Below are 24710 nucleotides of genomic sequence, written 5' to 3' on the forward strand. Positions count from 1 at the left end.
CATATGCTCTAAGTCATCTTTGTATCTTAAGTTGTATCAAATACAATGTACATAGTTGTTATGATGCATTATGTAGGGAGTGGTGACAAGGAAAGTCTTCACATGTTCAATGAGGATGTGACTTTGGTTTAGAATATTTCCTATAGCCATAGAGGACTCATAGCTAACTCTGTGTGTGTGTGTGCGCGCGTACACATATACTCATGCATGCAAGCCATTACTTCGTTTCCAATATATTACCAGTATGGGATTTAAAAAAATTAAAATGTTCAAACTGGGTCATTAAATGCCTCCAACAGTCTTTGGGAATATATGACAAGTGTTTTCATTTTTATAGAAGAATAAAAATAAAATAGAATCATAGAGTAAAATACAAGACTTTGTTCTCCCTTTCTGTAGGAGACCATGGTAAATGAAGACCACATGAGAATAGGAAGAAGCAAAGTGCTAGAGAGGCCCACAGAAATCCACAAAGATACCCCCACAACAGACAGCTGGCAATGGTCGAGAGACAGTCCGAACTGACCTACTCTGGTGATGGGATGGCCAAACACTCTAATTGTCATGCTAGAAACCTCATCCAACTACTGAGGGATCTGGATGCAGAGATCCATGACTAGGCCCCGGGTGGATCTCTGGGAGTCCAATTAGCGAGAATGAGGAGGGTTTGTATGAGTGAGAATTGTTGAGACCAAGGTTGGATAAAGCACAGAGACAAATAGCCAAACGTACGGAAACACATGAAATATGAACCAATGGCTGAGGGGTCACCAACTGGATCAGGCCCTCTGAGTGGGTGAGACAGTTGATTGGCCTGATCTGTTTGGGAGGCATCCAGGCAGTGGGACTGGGTCCTGTGCTCATTGCATGAGTCGGCTGTTTGAAACCTGGGGCCTATGCAGGGTCCCTTGGCTCGGCCTAGGAGGAGGGGACTGGACCTACCTGGACTGAGTCTACCAGGTTGATCTCAGTCTGTGGGGAAGGCTTTGCCCTGGAGGAGATGGGAATGGGGGGTGGACTGGGGGGAAGGTGAAGGGGGTGGGAGGGGGGAGAACAAGGGAATCTATGGCTGATATGTAGAACTGAATTGTATTGCAAAATAAAAATTAAAAAAAAAATACAAGACTTTGGGTAAAATAAATTTGTGTGCTTCCAGGAAATATCTAACCTGGTAACAAATGTGTATGTAATTTCTTACTTAAGAGAATACTTGCATTGTAATAGCGTTGCTTGGTGGTAGCCAGAGGATTTCTTTTGTGTGTGTGTTTATAAAGAATTAGGTTTCATAGTGGTGTTTGCCCTAAGTTAATAACTGGTTGATTAATTGGAATGAATTTAATGAAAATAAAGAACTGACTTCTTGTCAGAGACAATTTATATATTTAATTTTTTTCAGCTGTTTTCTTCTTAGGAGCCCAAGATACCACGTAGTCAAGAAATAAGTACCTGTGACAGTGAGTGTGTACTATGCATGTGTCTGTGTAAGCCTGGGCGCTGTGGCTAGAAACTGTCACTCACGTAGCACAGCTTCCATCCCACCTGACTGTGACACTGCCTGATCGGAACCCTGCACCACCACGTCACCTCACTGTCCTCTGTGGGACCGTTCTTCTTCTCCATTCCCCACTGCTGTTGATCCACACCACGACTGGATTTCCCTCCATTGCAAATCCTCTCAGGTGAGCTACCTTTACTGTCTGTGCCTTCCCCAAATTCTTAAACTCTTCCAGTCAGAGCCCGTACCTTCGTTCCAGAGCCGCCAAGCTTCTCACTTGTGGGTCTGAACTGACCTTTAACCCTTGAGCTCAGTGGACACACATGCTGTGCAATCCATGACACCAGAGTGTGAATTCTTACACAATACCAGTTGCAAGGTATAGATAGCAATGAGTTTTGAGGTTCAGAGTACAGATACACCCCCTGTGAAATGCATAACAGAACTGGAAAAGCATATGCGGGGTTTTCAAGTGCTCATTCTGACTAGCTCACAACACAGTGCATACTCTTTCGGATGATTTCACGGGGATGTAACTTAAAGTCTGTCCTAGCATAGTTCTTAGCCAAATCAGTTCAAAGGGAGGAAATACTCTCTGTGCTTCCTTAGAGGTGGATCTGAATTCATGGGGGTGCTTTTCTTAATGGACCTTTAACTGGAATTCTATACAGTTATTCACAGATCTGTCTCTGTATGTATGTTAAATTCTTTCTAACTTTCCCTAACAAAGTTAACAAAGCAATGTACTCATTTTAACTGTCCCACTAAGAATGGCTGTATAAGACAAACTTGGTTCTCAACCCAGTTATCTGGAAGGAAACTGAGCATATCATTTGAAGCAAGCCAAGCAGACTTCTGAGCAAATGGAGTCCGAGCAAGAGCAGTATTTAGGCTTGTATCCACTCTCGCCCATAGAAGCTGTGACACACAACCCCCATAGCCATTTCAGCTGGGAGAGCACCTAGGGGAGGGGAAAACTCTCTTCAGGGGCTCTTGAAGAAAACAGTTCAGAAAACAGGTGATTCAAACTATGAGAAAATGAATAAAAACCAACCATTTGACGGATAAATACAAGCTTATAATATGAAAAATGGAGATTTTAATATTATGTAAAGTTGACAAGATAAAAATTTTTATTTCAAAAATCTACCAACCTAAGTATGTAAATGAAACTATGGAATATTAAAATGAAGTTTTATTCTGGTACTTCCTACTTTTTTTTACATTTTAATGTTTTACATACATCTTGAAGCCAAGGCTTTATTTACTTAAACTGTGAGCTTTACTAAAACATAACTCAAATCTTTAAAAAGTTTTTTTCATAGTAAAGCAAAATCTCATATAAATGACGCTGTGGCTCAGAGCTTTCAGATTCATCATGGACAGCCTCACAGAATTGTCTAGACCTTATTCATTTTCCATTTGTTCTTCTTATTCCTTGAAAAGTTCTCAAATCTACAATTCTAAACCGTTTGCTTTAATTTATTCATACATCATCATTTTTGTCATGAATTTCCATACAATGAAATGCACAGATCTTGAGTACATAGGTTGGAAATGTCTGGTGCCATTTTAACTAGAAATGGAAGAGTTCTACCATCAAGAAAGTTCCTCTGACCCTTCCTCCAGTTATGTTCCATTCCCAACAAGTAACCACTCTCCTTTCTGTCATCATAAATTAATTCTGTCTGATCGCAGACCTCAGACAAACGAAATTCAATCGTACTTTCTGAGGCTGGTGTTTGTTGCTGTGATGTACACAGCAGGATATATCAGTAATTCATTTTCCCCTTCATTTTAACTTGTTTGGTGTTGTGTGAATGTGTTGATGTCTGGACAGTGTATGTGGGGGCCACAAGTGTTGTTCCTCAGGATCCATACACCTCTCTTTTGACAGGACTTTCACTGTGCTGGGGGTCACTGAGTAGGTCAGGTTGGCTGCTAGCAGCCTCGGGGAGGGGTGTGCTACCACACCCAGCTTTATATGTGTTCTCACAATAAAGCTGGGTATTCAGGCTTGGGCGGCAAAGCACTTTAGCAACCAGGCTACTTCCCCAGCCTCCGTTTTCCTTTATTTGCTGAGCAGTATTACATGGCTTATACGTACGACCATTTATTTATGTTCCTGTTCATCCTGGGTTGTTTCCACTTCGGGGCTACTCTGAGTAGAGCTGCCACAATAACTCCCAGTGCTGAATTACAGGGTAGTAAACGCCAAAAAAGAGGCTACCCCAAAGCTTTCCAGAGTAGTTGCAATGTTCATACTGAAACTCACCACCAAAGCACAGAGAGCTAGTTAGTCCCTATCTTCCCAATTTGGCACTGTCAGCCTACAAGAGCATTCTGGTGGCCATGCAGTGATGTCTCATTTGATTTTCCTTTGCATTTCCCTAGTGATACTTTCCCTAATGATGCTAGGCACCTGCGTGTGAACGTACTGGCCATTCATATTTTCATTTTCTAGATCCAAGTCTTTTGCTATTCTAAATCAGATCACTCTTTTATAATTAATTGGCAGAATTTGCAACACATATTCAGGGATGATAAAGTCCTTTTTCAGATACATATATAACCTCAACTTTTTTCTTTTAACATAACTCTGATCTGCCTTTTCATTTTTTAAAAATGCTTTTCCTTCATTTTCATTTTGTGTGTATAAGTGTTTTACCTGCAAGTATGTCTGTGCTCCAGATACTTGCAGTACCCATGGAGACCAGAAGGGGCGTTAGATCTTCTGGGGCTGGAGTTACAGACACAGGTCTTCTCAGAGAGCAGCCAATGCTCTTAAGCTGTGTGAGCCATCTCTCCAGTCCTTGCCTTTTCATTTTTAATCAGCATATATGTATTTTTTTAATTTTGAAATTCAACTTATATATTGTCCTTATGGTTAGTAATTTTTTTGTGTAGTCTCTAAAAATGTTCCCCTATACAAAACTTGTGGATATAGTCTCCTACATTTTATTTTAGAAATTTTAAGATGTAGCATTTATGCTAATGGCAACAAACAGTTTTGAATTAACTTTTTTGGAGGAGGACAGGGGTCAAAGTTCTTTCATTTAATATTTATCCAGATGTTACCACTACTAGGTGAAAAATATCTCAGTAAATACTGATCTGTTTTAGAAACCACAATTTTTAAACCTTTAAAAAATGTTTTAAAATACAATTACTTTTCATTAAGATGTTATTCAACATTTGTTTATGGTAATGAGTCACCTTCAATGAATGTTAATTAGAGCCACAATCAGAATCTGACTACTTACCACTATTTGACATCTGAAAGAGATTGTTCTTTTCAAACTTCTTGAAAACACTTCCTTTAATTTCAACAAACTGAAATAGCAACAGAAATACCATCTTCGTCACTTTAACAGTTGTAAAAATTAATCTCTCCACAAAAAGCTTCTTAGGATAAGAGGAAACAAAGACTCTTTGTACATGCACAATATCAGTGTGACCGCCCTTCCTAAACTAACAATACAAAGTACAATTTTGCACTTACATTGTTGGACATCATGATGGTAAGCAGCGACTTGTTGTGAGAGTTAAAAGCCACATTGAGAGTCGTTGCTTGAACCATTATGAGAATTGCATGTAGAACTAAGAGTAAGTCAAGGAAAAAACTTGTTTTCAGAAAATTATTAACACAATATCAAAAATGGGAGAAATGATCTCATTTTTCTAGATCAAATCTGATTGACAAATATTTTCTTATTGTCACAATTTTCCTATTATCTATTTGATACAGATTTGGTAAGACATATGGACACCACGGGAAACAAGCAGAAGCAGAGGGAAATCTGTACATCCATTATTTAGAACTGAACCACTGGCACCTAGCACAATGCTTAAGAATTAAGCCCTCAAAAAGGTGCTGAATAAATTGAAGAAATTATGGTGAATGATGAAAGGAAAGAGTAAGATACACACATTCTGCATTATGATAATTCAAAGTTTTAAAAGTGAACACAAAAGTTAGTACAGAGTTGTTTTTCTTTGGTTACTCAAGTGATACAGAAGATTAAAATGGTAAAAAATGTCTCAGGTTGTTCTTCACGTCATGTAGAATTATATCCTATTGCCCACAGAATAATTTACCTTTGTTCCACTAAAATGGAACAAGCTCTGTCCCACTTTGTTCCCAAGTATTAATTTCTTCAATGTATCAGTGACGGTAAGGAAAAGATATGACAGAGTCCTGTGAATGAGTCCTGCTTTCATAGATATGCACATGTATGTAAACCTATGTGAGTGTAAACACAAGTATGCACACATGCACAGGCGCGCGCGCACACGCACGCGCACACACACACACACACACACACACGTTAGAAAGTACCTGTTCTCCAAAAGAAAAACTTGAAGCAAGAGACACATATGTGCACACAGACACACAAACACAATCTCCAAAACTGTATCATGCAAATTGCAACCTGAAAAAAACCTTGAGAGTCATACAGCTATGAATATTAACTACAGGCAGACATCAAAGTTTCCTTATAATCAATCAATCACAAGGAAAAGTAGTTGTGCATCCAGAAGGCCTTAAACTAATTTACAATGGATATTACAACCAATTTTTCAAAAGAAACCAGGAATTTCATTTTAATCTGCACACATACAGCATTTCATGCAGGAACAGGTAAACAAATAAAATAGGGCAGAATCACACAGGTGGCTGGAATGTTCACCACGTCTACAAGGATACAGACATAGAGAACAGCCATGAAAAAGTGAGGGATGACTCCGATGTGTGCTCTTTTTCTTTCTTTAGGCTCGGTGGCTGTCCAGTAGAGAGCATCTAAGATATCTTGTCCAAATGAAGAGAACAGACGATCGGCTACCTGCAGAGAGAAATAGCAGACACGTTTCCTAACTGCTCAGTTGAGTATTTCACCAGCCACCAGATGAAAAGCAAATATTGAACCTGATTTTACGATTCTGGAAGGGAAGCTGAAGAGGAGCAAAGCTTATAACTTCCTCCACTTACTCCTGGCTTATGCTGAGTACTCCATACATATGTGGAATCACAATTGGCTTAGTCAAATTAGCCATTTGTAAAAAACAAAAACAAACAAAAACCAAAACAAAACCAAAACTTTAAAAAATTGGGAAATTTGAAATAAAAAGTTCAAAACAATTTATGTTTAGTAAAGCAAGAACATAATTAACAGTCACTCAGACTCTTTAAAGTTCTTATAAGAAACAAAAAGCCAATAGGTAAGTGGGTTTGCAATAGATCTGCAATTTGATAGTGTATGTTCTCAGAACTGTGCAGGCAGTGGGAAGCTTTCCTCTAATTGGAGGAAACACCCATCTTTGAGGAGCTGCTCCCTTCAAGCATGATCCAGGACCAGTGGTTCAGGCGTCACCTCAATAAAAGCTTAGCTCCCAAGCCCCACTAAATCTGCACTGTCCCAAGATCCTCCAGTGAATGACGCCCCTTTCCCAGAAGCTACAGCAAACCTTCTTTGCCCACTTCCTCTATACTGTTAGACTTGACATCTTGAGGACTGGCCAGTCTGCAGGCAGCAGGACCAGAGCGAGCATGCAGGAGCAAGTGGCCTTACCTCTAGCATGTTGTAGATGATATAGAGCTTGATGACAGACTGCCCTCTTATCAGGTGGTACATCATGGAGTAGTCAACATAGTGCATCATAAAATAGCAGATTATCAAAATGACACCCTTCAAAATGTCACACACCTGTGCAGGCTGAAGCAAACGTCTGTCCCTGAAACACACAATGGAAACAGGGTTTTTACTCTTGGTGTTTTCAAAGCAAGTCATCTTTACTGGACAAACGACAGCATCCCAAGGTCACAGTGAAAATCAGCTGACGTTATAAATCTTAAAGAAGTGGATGAGGACTGAAGAGAGCAGACAGGCACCTGCTGCTGCTGGTACTTTAAAGCAGCAGCTCTCCGGGGGAGGCAACCTCACCGTACTTGTGACCGCTGGATCAGCCTGCACAGTCCAATGGGTGTTTTGTGCAAACCAATCTGCACCTTGTCCACAGTAGTCAGCAACAGCCCTGGCTGGCTACACAGAGAGTCTGAGGCCAATGCTGGGATTACAGCCATGCCTAGCTAGCTCCGGATTGTTCACAGTGGTTCGAAGGACCTCACATCTTTACCATAATGTAGGCGCCTCCCTGAACACATCCTATAATTTTTCCGGCCCATTCTTGACAAATTTCTCCTCTTTTTCAACTACATGCTAGCACAATGTACATGTCTCCTAAGTAAAAATGCATCTGCTTTATAAATCCTAAAATTTTAGGTGTAAAGTTGTATCACTTGATATTTTGGAGAGAAACAGCCAATGTGGCCTCTGTAGGGTTGTGTCAATTTACACTTCAATGCTAGCAGCATATTGAGAAGCCTGTGGTCTATGAGCTCCAAAACAACTCATGACCAACTTCTGAATTTTTGCCAGTTGCCCTGGTGAAAAACAGAACCCAATATAGTTCCAGTGTTACTTTACCTGAGGAGTAGAGTTGGTACCAGGTGAAGATCAAAACTTGCTCATGCTAATGAAGTGCTCTGCCACTGAACCATACCTCCATTTAAAATAATCTTAAACAATATTTTGAGACAAGTCTCATTAAGGTGTCCTGCAAGGCCTTGAACTTGCAATCTTCCTGCCCTGGCCTCCTAAACAGCTTGAATTATAAGCCTATGCTATCAGGTCTTGCTTTGAATGACTCATTTATATATTTAAGATTTATTTAAATTTCCAGTGAATCCTTTCCTCATCTTCTTTTCTTCTTTCTCTCCCCCTCCTCCTTTTTTGTACTGGTTTGAAGGACAATCTTTTACTGTAGAAGTTAGTTCTTTGTAAGATGACTTGAATTTTTCATAATTAAAAAATGAGTCGATCCTTCCTTCTGAGACCCAGATCTTAAAAATTAAGCCTAAGTTAAGGAAGGAACAACAAGATGGAGAAAACAAACAGGAAAGAAATTTAGGATTCCCCTTTACTGGACCTAACAGTCTCATGACAAGAATGAGTACATTTGAGTCCGCTGCAGGCTGACTCCTCTGGATCAAGGTTCAGACTTCTGTTTGGGCAGATTTCACCTGCAGCATACTCAACTGTAAGGAGCAAGTGCTTGCTTTAGGAGCTGTGGCCTCTTCATCTTCACCAACAGTGACGACTCTAAGCAACAGTGTGAGCTGAACTCATTTGCTCCTGGGCCCCTGACCTCTGAGCCACACACCGACCTCTTGGGAGTTTCTTGGCTATGTATTCTGCTCAGCTCTTCTCAGCCTGTCCATGAGCAGGGCTTTTCCAAAAGAACACACGAGTCTCTTAAACTGTTTCTGTAACTAGGATGCAGCACTGGCTCTGAAAGCAGCTGTCACAGACTGCATTTCCTGGGTTACCAGTAAGTTTGGACACAATATGGGACACTGCAGGTATGAAACAGACACATCCAGGAAGGGTTCTAAGCAGATAAGAAGACATTCTAGTGATCCTACATGGAGACAGACCTGGCTTTGTTAGTCGGATCACAGGTCCTCCAACAGATGTAGAAGTCTGACGGATTTTTCTTTGCAGCTCAGGTTAGAGCTCTGGGCAGAAATACACCGAGCACACAATCACCACCGTTACTTCTATCCCAAGTTTCCTTTCTCCAATGCTGATCTTCCCTCCTACAAAGATTGTGGCCTCATTCTCATGGGAAGCAGGGTATATTTTATCTTCAGCTTCTCACATACCCAACTTAGAGCACAGTTCTCTGCCAAGGACTAACTGATAATCCAGGAGATTTCATGCCCCACTCCACACAAGGCTAGGACTGGGAGCAGTGATTCTTCTGTCAAGAGCAAACACATTTCTACTTCAAATATCAAGAGGAGACATGGTGAACAGTCCTGCCTTCCTGGCCTATGGGTGGTTGTTGCTCCACTGACGGCCAGGGAACATACTGAGAGGCATCAATGCAGGCATGGCTCTTAACAACCACTGACTTTTGAGACTTTAAAAATGATCCTGCAAACTGATACAAATCAGCAATTCATTTCTACTTGTCAGTAAACTTATATAATTTATCATTTGGAAAAGTTATCGTGTTAAGAAACAAACACACCTCTCATTTTATTAATTTATAAAATACACAATAAGAAGAAAACAGGACAAAAGACACTGCACTGGTTCCTCAGCTATCTGTCACTGCCTGCCCTGGTGAACTCCTCCACTTCTAACTTAACTGCCTACCCTGGTGAACTCCTCCACTGCTAACTTAACTGCCTGCCCTGGTGAACTCCTCCACTGCTAACTTAACTGCCTGCCCTGGTGAACTCCTCCACTGCTAACTTAACTGCCTGCCCTGGTGAACTCCTCCACTGCTAACTTAACTGCCTGCCCTGGTGAACTCCTCCACTGCTAACTTAACTGCCTGCCCTGGTGAACTCCTCCACTGCTAACTTAACTGCCTGCCCTGGTGAACTCCTCCACTGCTAACTTAACTGCCTGCCCTGGTGATTGCAGGTTTTCAAAATTAAGGACTGCTACTCCAACACAACATAAAACTTGTTTCTCAGTCCCTGGAAACAAGGATCTTCTTTCCACATGTGCCTGTTAATAAAAAAGGAAAGCAGCAAAAACAAAACAAACCACTCCTCAAGTGGCATCTTACAAGATGCCTGTATGCATGACAGCTTCTCCAAGATCTAACCTCACAAATGAGTTTATCTAATTAAAACAACTTGAACCAATCACAGCATTTGCTCCTCTCTACCAGGATATTTTTAGACAACTATCAGTAAGCATTACAAACTCCATAAGAAGCTTATCTATAATGCTGCCAATCAATCTGGAATGGGCATCTGAATAATCTTTCAGGCTGATGTTCCAGTTACGATGGCTGTTAAAGAGCAGTTATGGGCAGCTCCTTTAGCAAATGCTGGAAATCTCAAGAGCATGCTGCACAAAGTAAAAAACAAAACAAAACAAAAAAATCACACTAATCTAATTTACCTTTGAATAATAGTTTGATTACATGTCATGGCATGACAAGATTAAATAAGATACCCAATAGAAATTAAAATAAAAATATTTAACACAATTTAAAAGATATTCAAGTTAAAACACCTATACAGAAAATAGATTCCCTGCATTCTGAAATTTCACCTTTTAATTCCTACAAATAATTCCACTATACTTTTGCAGTTACTACAAATGACAATTTCATGTAATACATTTTACATCTCTGAGCTGTTTAAAGTCTCATAGATCCATGGAAGTAGAATTTTATGGCAGAGAATGATGCTCACTGGGAGGCATCCTCACCCTTGATAGATATCTGCTATGAAAGTGAAACTGGTACCAGCAAGATCAAGAAGGAAGAGGCAATCATAAACCCAGCCCCCGGAGCCCTGCTGCCCAGTTCATTTCAAGCCATGGACAGAGGCCAGGTGTCGGCATGACTCACTTCACTGTAAAACACGTGTGTAACTGAAAGGGGAGAAGGACAAGTACTACTGAGATTTAAAACACTATGTATTTCATGTGGTTCACATTTTTTAAAAGAGAAGTCCCTTTATAATCTTAAAGTAAACTAGAATAAAGTACTAAAATCAAGATGCTTTCCTAACCTTGGAAACTGAATATTTTTGAAGTTTGACTGACACACAGCAAAAAAATAATCTCGTAGCATTTTATACTTGATGGCTAACATCTTTTCCTGTACCTTAAATTAATTATATTAGAATGAAGTAGCTGATTTATGAAGCTGTTTGTGTTTGGAATAACACAAAATAAAAAGGGTGCTTCTAGGAACAAGTGGCTGGGCTGAGCCCTGGGGCAAGGACTGAGGTGTTTGCTGCCACAGAGACCCACAGAGTCATTAGAGATAGGTGACAGGTGATTTTCATGGATGACAGTGTGGTCAAACACTGTGAGGATGTGTGGATAAAACTTAAGACCCAGTGAGGATGCTCCTGAAGTTAGGAATCACATTCCCTCAGTGCTTCCATCCTCAGATGGTTCTGTGGCCTGTGCTGGTGCTTTTGCTTTTGTGCGGAGGTTAATTTGGCCAAGAGTATAGAAGGAAAATCAGGGTTTACTCACCACAAGGAGTCCCTGTGCCACCACACTCCATCCTATAAAGGAAGTGAAAGTGCTCCTCCCTTCGGTCTGATTTACAAGAGAGAAAGAAAGAGAGAGGTTGTAATGTTGCTACGCTACTTAGAGCGTCATGCTGAAGAACATGGGGCGACAAAACCTGATGTTATGAAAGCTTTCTTGTAACAGTACACTGCTCTCCACTGGTGAACCACACCATCAGCCCTGGTAAGAGGGAATAATGGACGTACTTGTTTCCCCAACAAAGATACCAAGAGCTCTCCATACATGCTCTTGTGGTGGCATTAGTTACTCAGGCCAGAGTAAAGGCTTAATTTTGTATGGAAAGAGAAAAGCCTATTTATGCTGCACATATAATGTTAATTTGAGCACAACTATGTTGAATATGGTAAGGCACATAGAGGAAAGCCAACAGGTGAAGAAACTCAAGAATTTGAAATCCATAGTTCTTTTGGGAGATAAGAACTCTCCTATGGGGTCAACTCTCAAAAGAAAAGATACTCTCCTTTCCTAAAAGAAGAAAAAAAGAAGTCAATGAAGCCTTCAATAAGAGTCATGTCTAAAACAAAGACAAGGGATCAGAAAATTTGTTTGCCTGAATTTTATTAACTCTAATTGTAAAAGAAAAACACCCTCATATTCTCAAATCTAGTCAACTCATTTATCGCTGTATAACGTTCTGCAGAGTTTCCTTTACTAATAGCTGTCAGTTCTGGGCTCTAGATTTGACCATTTTCCTCTGCAATCTCATTCAACATTTAACTTAGTGTGACAAAATTCTAAAGCACAATATAATGGAAATTTTAGGAAGAGACAGTATTCCCACAGATACTCCATAAATTATACATATATTTGGTATTTTTAACGTATTTCACAAACTTGGAATATGTTAAACTTAGAAAGATAGTATTTGATAAGCCCAGATAACTCACATAATGTATCCTAACCCAATTCTGTTTCTATATCTTCAGTCACTGAAAACACACATCATCCTAATCTCTAAACTGAAGCTATCTTACCCTATCTAGGAAAGGAGAAAACTTGCTTCTCATGACCCCAGATGCATCTCTCTCTCTCTCATTCAACACTGGGTAGCAGTGGGTTAAGACTGTTAATTCATCAGAAGCAGATTCAACCAAGTCTTTCTAAGATCACTGAGAAGTGGTATAAACTTTCCACAGGAGCAGGGCAGCATCCTTTACAAGCAGCACACCCCACCGTAGACTCACAATAACACCCCAACAACATCCCCCAATGAACACAATTTTAACTGGTTGAGAGTTGGCAAAGCAGTCAAAAGGAAGGCTGAGTTACTGAACAGGCTACAAAATCTTCCTGGTTCTCACCCCTTGTTAAAGGCAATGCCTCTGTTCACTCAATTGTTATCAGTGGCAACAAAAACCCAAACCTCAAACCAAAGCCAAAAACCACATCAAGATAGCAGAAGATCTAGGAATGGGCTGAAAGCAGAAACTCTGGGTGAGGGCATCCTTTGCTTTAAAGTCTCTCACAGATGCTGACCAGCGAGAACTGCAGGCAGAGGAGGAGGAAACACTCACTCAAGGTAGCAATGTCAAAAGACATTGTCCAGCTATAGACTATTCTTGCCATGTTTGGATTTAATTAACAAACACAGCTTTCTTCTATTTTTAGAAAAAAATTAACAAAGAGACTAGGAAGATATTTTTTGACAAAATATCGAAACGGAAGAGATGAGAATGATAACAGCTGTGAACAAGCATCCAATCAACGTCTCTGTAGGTTTCCAGTCAGACTGAAGGAAAGAGCACTTTTTGTTTGCTGAAAAAGATGGAACATGAGACAGCTATAGGCAAAGCAAATGAAATAATCTTTAACAGAAGTACAGATATTGGAAGGGAGGCTGCAAGATAGAAAAATTTGGCTATTTCTAAATAATTCTGTAAAAATAAAATGTATTTGGGTATTCTAGGAATACTTGAAAGGTCATAGGCATAATATTAATGATAGTTATGTTCAGAGTCACTTTTCCCAGTATAATATGTTTTCAGTTCCATGCTTTAAAAAAATCAACAGAGACATTATTTTCACTGTTCAGAGAAAATAAACTGTGGCTCACACTACTCTAAACACACATTGTTTAACTCATATATAAAATATTGAAGGTACTAAGACATTTAAAGCAGTGCTTCTTCATATTTTCTGTGATCTTGCCTGCTCATATAGAAGTTTCAAGATGGCTAAAATTCTGCTACACAATTTTAACTGTATTTTTGTGTATCATTTATCATATAAATATGAGTGATAGCATGAAATGTAACTCTTCAGTTAACCTACACTGCAGACGGAGTATTAGAAATTGTTTATAATAGGCTGCCCCCTACAGTTCTCTTAGCTATAAAACCACGGAAAGAGAAAGTACTTTTTAAATGTGACTCAAGTTAATTTAGGCTGAAAAATGCTTCAAACTAAAATTTAAAGCTATCATTATGTGCCGAAAAACTTATACTACTATAAAAAGGCTGACTATAGGAAGCACCAATCACTTATGTGAAACAAACTCAAGTAGATGATTTAAGAATTCCCATTTGCTACATCACCTCTTACTATCCAGAACGGAAAGGCTATGCTAGATGCTACTTACATGTCCTGCTTCCCCAACTGCCAGAGAAACACAGAAATGACTTTGAGCAGAAAACAGTGTTAGATGCCTGAAGAACAAGGTATGTCTTCAAATAAGATGAGTTTCACCCTCGAGAGACTCTTGAGAACACTGACATGCCATTATCAGGCAGTGTACTTACATCACCCATGTGCTACCCACATAGAAAGGGAGGAACCAATCCACAAGAAAGAGTTGCTAGGTTATAAACTCTTTTAATGTGTCATCCAAGTGTGCCAACAGCTGACCAGAACATGCCATGGGTAGAATATGAACCTGTTTAACACTGCTGATCAAGGAATAAATAAGAAGTAATCTCACTCACAAAGTCCATGGGAAACCCCTGCAAGTTATTTTATGTCAGGTTGTTGCATTGGATTAATCTAATTTCCCTGTATCCACCCTCTTTATTCAGCCACACATGAAGATTTGCAATTGGTAGCATTTTATAGATTTTTTTTTTCCTTCAGAGAAGGTAGCTAATATGCCATGATCTCATCAAGCTCTCAATAGAAACCAGCAAATGAAGGTGAGGCTGTGAACAGTGAAGACCGTGCCACAAGGGTCTTCAAAGGCTTACTAATGAGAATAAGCATCCTTGAAAACTCTCCTCCAAGTAAAAGGAAATACTTGATAGATCCTAAACTGGTTCTTAAACTCCTCAGACAATCTCATCAAGTTAACTTATGGCTAATAAAGCGTGTGACATAATTCATATCATTCTGGAAGATGAGAAAGATTATAGACACAAAACAATAACTTCTATAGCACTGAGGTAAGCTGAACTCTTACAATGGTTTTATTCTCTGCAACCTTGTTAAGAGTAATTTTTACTCCTTTCACAACCTGATCATTATATTATTTCTATTTACATTAGAAGCATTTCTTCCTTATCAAAATGGATTAAGGATCATTCAAAAGGACTATATTTATTATTATTATTATTAAGTATAGGCTCATTTTCTACTTCAAAAGAAACTTCTTTGTGACTTAGTCTTTTAAACAAAAGTTACTGTTTTGACTATGTACTAGTAATTTCTTAACTCAACTTTGGTGGTTAAATTGTAATCCCAAGTATTATGCTCCATTAAATATTCACTATAATTAAATGGAGCTTCACAAATCATTGTCCATTTCAGCATTTTAAAATTTCAAACTGAAAGAGATTATTTTTAAAGTTACAAAGGTGACACTTGGTAGACTCTGCTAAAGCTAAGCAGTGATTTGTAAAGGATGACCTCACAGTAGAGTGGAGGCATGCTGTTTGGCTGTCAAGAAGGAAAACTATAAAACCAGACTTCCTACTCTCCTGAAGAACAAAAGCACCCAAGCTTCACACAGGCTCAACAGTCCACCTTTCTGTTTGGTGGAGCAGAAGTGAAAGCAACTGGCATTTACTCCTGGATGCTGTAGGCAGGCCCTCTGCTGGCATGCTTTCTCTATCTCCAGGTTTCTGGGGGCAGGTACTGAGCTCTCAATATCATCTTTGGACAGCTGGGAAACAACCTTAGCGGAGGCAGGCACTCACCATAACCCACTAGCGATCCAAGTTGGTTTGGGCTGCCTTGTCTTTCCTATCCGAGTGATGGCATCATAGAGTTCTCTACTGCCATCAACCCAGAGTCTGTGAGTAAGGATTCAAAGGGCACTAACACAGTGATTCTCAAGTGAACTAGAGGAGGAGGCCTGCAGTAAGGGCTCCTTAGGGGATTCTGATAGCCACCTCCCCAGACTAGAACCTGGACCTTTCTCTGATGAAGCCCAGGAGGCCTCATAACCCACATTCGGGAGGGTTAAGAACATGGCCAGTCAGTCTCTACTTGTAGTCCCGTTTCTCTTCTGCTCACCCACACAGCCCTCCACCTTAGTGTCAGTTTACTGGCTAAAGCAGTTCTAGTTCAAAATCTCTGGAAAAGAAGACATATATAATATTATATAATATAAATTGAACAGATAAGCAGTGTTTAAAGACCTGTGAATGAAACTATATGAGTCATCTTTATTCTAACAACCCTACAAGTTCTAAAAGTAAAGAAATTGTTTGCACACTAAAAATAGTAAAGAGCTAAACTTACCGTAGGCCATAGCAAGGCAGAGTGAAGAGCCTGAACAGCGCCAGGAAGACTCTTAAAGGAAGCAGGGTGAACACATACAGAAAGGCATCGAGGCACAGGAAGATTCCAAAAAACATGAGCTACATTGACAAAGGAGAGAAGGAAAAAAAGAGAGAAATATTCTTTAGTTGTAGATACAAAATTCAAACATTCAGGCTGTCTAAACTTTATGAAAAATTAATTCCTGATTATTTGGTTTAAGAAATAGCACAATGTTAGGCCCCAGTTGCCGGCCAGCAGGGAAAACTCCTGCAGGAAGCAACCTCACCCCCCCCCCCCCAAATCCCCCATCGGACCCTGCAATCTATCAGTTCCACACCCTGCCCCAATACCCATCTGCCTGTGACCCAAGTAACTGCCTGAGACACGGAAACCTAACTGCCAGCTCTCACCGGACCAAGAGGTGAGTGACTCTTCTCCCACCCCGAGAGTCCTGCCTCTAGGACCCAGGCCCTGGGACATGCTTTCATGACTCTTCTTAGTTCTCAGTTTACCGTCCACAGGAGCCAACTACTCAAAAGATGAGATGCTCAGACTCAACTGATGTGACTTTCTGGTTCTTCTTAAAATATTAGAGAGACTAAAGTCTTTCAGACAAGCTTCCTCCCTTTAGCCTTATTCTTCCCCGTTTGTCCATCAGGAGACTGGATAGCTACAGTTTTAATTTGAACAGTTTTTGTAAACTGGTTACTAAGTTTAGCATAATCTTGAATGCATGGATAGCTCCTGTACTTGGAAGGCCTTATTCTGACTAACTGCAGAAAATAGTTACTAATTTTTTAACCTCTCCCCTGTTTCTTATGGATTTATACTTTCTATTTTCACCCATTAAATTTAGCACAATACTTCCTAAGGGGAGGGTGAGGTCTTTTTGTAGCTTGAAGTAACTGAACCTAGTTTACCAAACTCTGCTTCTCAAACAGTGGTGACTTTCTGTATGCCTGACATACAAACATGGTCCGATGAATATGCTCTCACCACAAAAGTCTTCATAACTTCAGACAATAAACTGTCCGGCCTGCATGCGTTATTTAAATTCACCCTGCCATAAGCGGACGTTTCTCACAAAACTCATGAGAAAGTTCTAACTTCCAGGCATAGGATCTTTAAAGAGGTGATTCAAGTGAAAAGGTCGTTAGGACAGGTCCTGATCCAACATGACTGCTACTCTGGAGATGCCAGTTGTGTGCCTTAGCCTTTAATGGCTGAGGTAGCTCTCCAGCCCAGAGTGGGAATTGGGACACAGAAACAGAGAAATGACCATGTGAGGACCTTTGGAGAAGGTAGCTGCCCACAAGCCAAGGAGAAAGGCTGCAGGAGACACTAACTCTGTTGACTCCTCGTGTCAGGCTTCTCCTTCTGCATCCCTGTTGCTTAACTTATGCTTAACTTAACCAATGGGAATACTTTGTCATGGTAGTCTCGGCCAACAAATATATACATATTTAAATGAAAGTCAATATTTTATTAATTTTGACAAAATCCAAGAAATAAATACATTATCTATACTCCAGATTTCTTAATCTGAATATACAGCTTTCTTCAACAATCTAGACTCATGAACAATGAAAGCACAATGTTAACCTAAGTCATGTAGAAGTCTACCGTTTTAAGTCTTCCCTCTAGGAGAGTCACTCAGATGCCGTTACTGGTGTAAAGTGCTGGTTTTCATTCATGTTTTCGAGTTATGCAAAGGAGTACTACTGACTGAGTAGTGGTCCTTATTTATGACTCTCCTGCCCTTGAGAAGTCTTTCCTATCTGCAGATTCCAAGAAGAATGTCGGGTATGTCTACACAAGACACACAAAACACTAAGGAGTGTGTGCCTGTCTCATGAGCTCATGCTGAAATGAAGATGATATTCTTTCAGCCAACAGCCCTGAAATTGTGAATGTAGGTATGTAACATGCCCAGCCCAGTGGGCACAAAAACACCAGGAAGCTGAATGTGACTTTTAACTATCAGCAAGAGTAGCAGTCATGTTGGTGCAGGGCTAACCCAGCTGCTTGTGCAGGCGTAGGAAAGGTCTAATGGCCAAACCACCTTGGAGAGGTTTAGAAAAAGCCCTTAAATAACTTGTGAGGAGATGAGCATGTGCCACACATACAACATGAATTGGGCAGAAGACATGGCCTGGCATAAGGAGTAGGAAGAAAGCCTTCAGGGCCATGAGGAGGAGAAGAAGAAAACTCCTTTAGCAGCTGAGCAGATTTTGTGTTAGTAGCATCTATGGTGCATAGCAGTAGCAAAAGTCCAAAGGCCTGCCTTTCACATTGCCAAGTCTGTGCCTTAAACCAAATGGCTTGTCAATATCCTTCTTACACTGTGTAGGTCTTATACCTGGACCAACGGATCTGGCAAAAGATCTCATCACAAAAATAGAGGAGAACATGTGGCTGCAATTTAAAGCCATTTCAGCTGAGGATAAATGTCCACAAATGTGAGAATACAAAATGCAAAGGAAAAGCAACACAAAGCCCTTCAGCTTGGAAAGGCAGAAATAGAACAGTCCTTACCACTCTGGCATTACATTTTCTCCTAAGCAGCATTCTTCTATATTCGTTACAAATGTAAAGAAACTAGAAAGATGAGTGGAGCTGAGCCTAGCCCTGTCCCTCATCCACTTCATGGACACAGCGTCTCCGGCTGCTCTGGTCTCCTGCCAGTGTCTGCAGCGTTCCAGGCAAGCGTTGGTGTTCAGCTCCTGAGGAAATGATCACCTCTGCTTGACGTATTCGGAAGCCATGGATGTGAGGGCCGAATGCTGGCCCAAGGATGTGCATCCGCAAGGGAACTAGCAAGTCTGTCTAGTCAGATCAAAGGTCCTGTTCTTGCTGCTTCAAGCAATTCAAGCAGAGTTTCCACTATTTTTACTAGTCTTATGGGTTAGGTTGGGTTTTCTTTTGGCTAACTAACCTTGCAATCTGTTTACTATCTTTAAAAAACACAAGAATTTAATGAATCTCATATTGTGACTGGCTGCTAGCTTTAAAATATGTTATAAAAGTTTGAGAACACATCAACATAAATAATATGTACTTTCAAATCTTAGTGTGGTATCTCGGGCAGGCAGGTAATTTTTATTTCCTTTTTATTTAGACTAACTATAAATTACTTAGCCATTCATAAGTAACTGTGAATGAATTCCTTCTCCACATACAAGGTATGACTGTAAAGTAATGAATGACACCAGTGACATATGCAGCTTTTTTTCGGAGACACAAACATCTCCTGCCTTCCTTGAACAATTCATCCAAATTTCAAAACAAATGCAATGCTGTGACCACCACAAAACCAGCAGTGATTTTTTTTTTTCCTTGTTCTTTTGAGACAGGGCTTCCTCTGCGTATCCCTGGCTGTCCTGTCCTGGAACTCGCTTTGTAGACCAGGCTAGCCTCGAACTCAGAGAAATCCGCCTGCCTCTGCCTCCAAAGTGCTGGGATTAAAGGTGTACAGCACCACGGCCAGGCCTCCAGCAGTGGTTTTGAATATGCCTTTAGGTCACAGTCTGTCAGAACAGTGGATTGTCACAGGATGTACATCAAATTCTTGATCCTTGTCACTTTCTTCCCATGTTTCCTTCTTCAGCCCTGCTACTGCTGTCCATCTTCACCTTGCCCATCTTAAAGAACAGGGACTCTTACTTTACCTATGTCTCACCTTTACAGCAAAGATGTCATCTGCTTGCACTTGCTTTATAAGATAAAAAAGAAACTAAAAATACTGCAGAAAAAAGAACCCCCAAAGCAAAGTGTAAGGACAATATGTATAAAAGAGAACACATGCAGGAGTTTTGGGCTTTTAATTCTTTGTATTCAGTTGCTCACGTTTTCCCAGAAAGAAAGAGACAAAGGTGACACAGGTCTTAGGTGAACATCTTCCCTGGGCCTGGTCACTGCTTAGTTTATCCTTTCATCCTTCCTTAATTAAACACTGTAGAGCTTTGCCTAGGCAGAGATTTTGACGAATTAATCAAGTACATGCTCATAGCCAGGCACAGTAGTGCACACCTACAGCCAGCACGCAGGAGAGTGAGTGAGGAAGAAGGCACAAGACCAGCAGGGCTACATGCTGAATTCCAAGCCAGCTTGGGCTATATACAAGATCATGTCTTAAAAACAAAACAGCACCAAACAAAACAAAGACAAAAACACCTAAATATTTCCACCAGCAAATGCAAACAAAACAAAAAACAAAAGAGCAAGCAAACAAATAACAAACAAACTAAAAACATGTTTATTGCTTTAAGAAGGTCAAAGTTGGGGCTGGAGAGATGGCTCAGCTGTTAAGAGCACAGGCTTCTCTTTCAGAGGAACAGCGTTCCATTCCCAGTACCCATATAAATGCTCACAACCATCTGTAATTCCAGTTCCAGGTTATGACACCGTCTTTTAGTCTCTACAGGCACCAGGCATGCAAGTAGTACACAGGCATATATCCAGTCAAAGCACCCATACATGTAAAGTAAAACTGAAACGTGTTCTCAGTGAGCCCATGAACCACTCATCAATGCTGGCTCGGTGTCAAACTCAGCCTACGACGGTAGGCAAGTTAAAGTCTGGCTCCTTCTGGAGCAGACACTGCAGGCATGGAGGCAGTGGGCCGCTGCTGAGAGCAGTGCTGGAACACAGGGGAAGTTCTTACAAAGGTCAATTACAAGTCACAAACTGCAGACACTCCATTTTCACATAATCTCTTCAATTTTATTCTTAGAGCCCAGATTGATCAACTGTGGGTTTAAAAAATAAAAAAAAAACTTCAAAAGCAATTGTGGGCTTAATTAGTGAGCTGGCCCCTGCAATTCCTTGAGTGAAAGCAGTCAAAGGACAGGTGTGTTTGCTGGTCTGACTCTAGAGATCTTGTCCCTCAGGCCCATTGAACCTCTCCAGGTGTAGCCCCGTCTCGCCACCTCTGCAGGCAGGCTACAGCACCTAACTCTGCAGTGATGCTAAGGATACATTCTTTGAGCAGCAGGGGCATGGCAAAGATGGTGGCCAGTCTGCAGGAAACTGCACCATGGTCTATGCTCAAACTCACTGCTGAAGTCCTAGTCTCCTACACTAAAAAAAAACATTCACTGTAGGCTTTGAACACCCAATATTCTATGTTGAGGACATTATAGAGCGGTAATGTTCCTGCAACACTGTTGGGCAATAAACATTAAATATTGAATGTGAAAAGTTCTACAGCTGCTCTTAAGCATTTACACAGAACTTACTAACATTACTCTTAGTCATTTGAAAAATACTCATCTGAAAACAATAAAAGCATAGCTTCTATCCATGGGGATTTTTTTTAAGTTCAAAATAAAAATCTCCAGGGCTCCTCCCTTAATGCCATTTGAAATTTCAAAATAAATAAAACTATGGCTAGGAAGAAGCAAAACCAGTTGTGGAATGTATTTTTTCAGAGCTCCTGTGAATTCTGAGCACTGTCTCCTCTACTGAGGCCAGCAAACATCATCATACTATGTCAGTGGGTTGAAGTCTGGAGTGCTAGCTGGAGAAGAGGGTAAAGAGCCTGGAAGAGCTCCCTCTCTAGCCCCAAATGCCACTTTTTCTAAAAATCTGGTCCTACACTTGGGGTAAAGAGATCCTTGGGACAGACACTCCACAGGGTGTTAATGGAATACAGCAATAGTCAACAGCATAGTGAGAGAGGCCAGAAATCCTCAGGACCACTCTCTAGGCATATCCTTTCTACAAATTCAGTACTAAAGTAACTATTTTGGAAACCCTGGGGAAGAATCTGGTTTGTGTGGCGTTTGTGTTGGAAGTGGTGGGGGCATTGAGTCATATGCACAAGACAGTCAGGAAAGCTTTCCACAGAGGGGGCAACCCAGAGACTAGACCTTGCCAGACAGAGTCAAGAGGACCAGAATTCCACACACAAAAAAATGTGCTTCATGCAATGTGGGGTGTAGGCTGTGGGTGCAGTTATATAAGAGGGATAATACTATCTTCAGTTAATAGCTAAGGAGCTCAACTTCTTATCCAGAAGTTCTTTAAAAAAACCCACATGTAGGGATCTGACTTTGAAAGCAATTGCTGCACATTTAAGGACATCTCCAGAGTAAGTAATTTTCATGTCCCTAAGAAGTCTATACTCAGATGGTCAACAAAAGGACTGCTGAGTCAGGTTCATATGTGATGGGCAAGTTTATATACACATCTGTAAACCCAGAAAGCAACAGAATCTCAATCAATGCATCACAGTCATCATAATCTACATCTGGTACACACTTAACAGTAGACATATTTTATATAAGGTAAATAAACTGAAGAATTTCATCTGTAGAAAGGTTTTTGCACAATGAATGACCCTACTATTTTCTGGCCTCTCTTATTTGATAGTATGTCCTAGGCACTCCACTTATGCTAAATTAGTTAGAATTTTCATAATACACAAGGCAGAATTACTACTTATTACTGTTAATGGGACAGACAGGACAGAGAGGGTCTTGCTGAGAGGCTGGCCAGATGCAGGACAGTCAGAGTGCCCTTAAAGCTACAATAGGATGAAAGGTACCCAAATACTTGAGTCCTTCACAGCTCCTGCAGATGAAGGCAGCTGACGCAAGATGACAATGCATCTTTTAGGCTCAGATCTACTTTTAGGAAGAGATCAGCTTTGTTAGGCTGGCAATACATAGTCAAGGCAGTTGAATCAAGATGGCCTGAATAAGGGACCAAAATGGCATCATATAAGGTGTCCAAAGCCAACAAGACAAGAAGAAGTTCCTGACCAATAGCCCATAAGTTGTAAGTTTACAAGCAGTCATCTTTTAATTTGCTGGATGGTCTTATGTGCCCAGCAGGTAACAGCAACTTCACAATGAGGTAGCTGGGAATTCACTGTCTGCTGTCCCATCATATCAAGCCTTACTTCTGAGGGGGCTGGTGGTGTTGTCATCATTGCCTCAGACAGGGATGATACACCCCGCAAAGAAGAGGAGGAAGGTCTACCAAAATGCTAAGGTCCAGTTGGCCTGTACTAGCCTTCTATCTTCACAGTAGCTCCATAAATGGGGATCTGGGCAAGAGTGTGTCCCAGACAAAGGAAGGCTGCATCCCAACATGGATTTAGAAGGATGTTTCTATAAATGCACTATCATGGAATGAGAAACCAAGAGGATGACCAAGAAGTAACTGACACAAACAGGGGTCTGAGTAAGGAGTATATCAGTTTCACAATGAAATCGAGAGCTGTTTCACTAAAATAAAGTGAACCGATAGCTACTACTAAGTTTTCTTTATATATGTCTTATGATGAAACAAAAACAGCTTTACATGATGTCAAATTAAGTTTATTACTATGAAATGAACTTCTGAATTATTCTGTTAAATGTTAACCTTGCTTACTCTCAAAAAAGTGCAAGAATTAGGTTCTCCTAATAGATAATGAAATCTTCTCTTTCTTGGAATTTTTCTGTTACCATCTATTTTTCCTGTTTCTCAGAAGCAAACTCTAAGAGTCTGTGGTGTTTCAAATGAGAATGGCCCCTTAGGCTCATGTATTTGAATGCTCGGTTCCTAGTTGGTGGAACTGTTTTGGGAAGGATTAGGAGGTGTGGCCTTGTTGGAGGACGTGAATCATTGGGGATGAGATTTGAAGTTTCAAAAGTCCACACCAGGCCCAGTCTCTGTCTCTGCTTTGAACTTGCAAGTAATATATAAGGTCTCAGCTACTGCTCTAGCACTATACCTGCCCACCTGCTGCCATGCTCCCCACCATGATGGTCATGGACTAACCCTCTGAAACTGTAAACAAGCCCCCAACAAAATGCTTTCTTTCATAAGTTGCCTTGGTAATGGTGTCTTTTCAAAGCAGTAGAAAAGTAACTAAGACAGGTTCATATACTATTAGACCTCTTGAGATGACGCTGTCCATCTTTTCATCTTAGAAGAAGAAAGTAAAGTCCTAAGGAGACTCAGAGGAGCAGGCGGTTGATGGTGGATCACCTGCTTCTGGTGTTCTGGGAACCCCTCTCCCTTCTTGTTAACACTCCATGCTTAGTAATAATACAACTCCATGCCTCTTGTGGATGAATATGAAGGGTCTACAACAGTTTCATGTGTTAGATCATTTGGTTCCCAGGTGATGCTACTATTTTGGGAGATCCTGAGACCCTGGGAGATGGAGCCTAGGAAGGAGGTAGGTTATGGAAGGTTTATCCTTAAATAAACCTGTATTCTATCCTGGACACCTTTCTGTTCTTTCTCTCAGCTTCCTGTTTGCTCCTGACACCCACTCCCATCACTAGGTTCTGGCTCACCAGTAGCTGAGAAGCAAGAGTCAAGGTCTATGTACTTGTACTTCTGAAATAATTTGAACCAAGTAAATTTTGTCTCCCCTTAGTTGTTTATGT

General features: G+C 40.6%; 1 protein-coding gene across 1 annotated transcript in view; it reads right to left on the bottom strand.

Moving 5' to 3' along the window:
* Positions 1-24710, bottom strand: part of Tapt1 (transmembrane anterior posterior transformation 1) — a 51431-nt gene that overhangs the window by 13308 nt on the left and 13413 nt on the right. The window contains 5 exon segments of the mRNA XM_059275838.1: positions 4759-4828; positions 4998-5095; positions 6204-6339; positions 7066-7228; positions 16303-16421. Coding sequence (XP_059131821.1) covers positions 4759-4828; positions 4998-5095; positions 6204-6339; positions 7066-7228; positions 16303-16421 — 586 coding nt within the window.

This window comes from Peromyscus eremicus, chromosome 10, assembly GCF_949786415.1.
Source record: "Peromyscus eremicus chromosome 10, PerEre_H2_v1, whole genome shotgun sequence".
In the NCBI taxonomy this organism is placed as follows: domain Eukaryota; kingdom Metazoa; phylum Chordata; class Mammalia; order Rodentia; family Cricetidae; genus Peromyscus; species Peromyscus eremicus.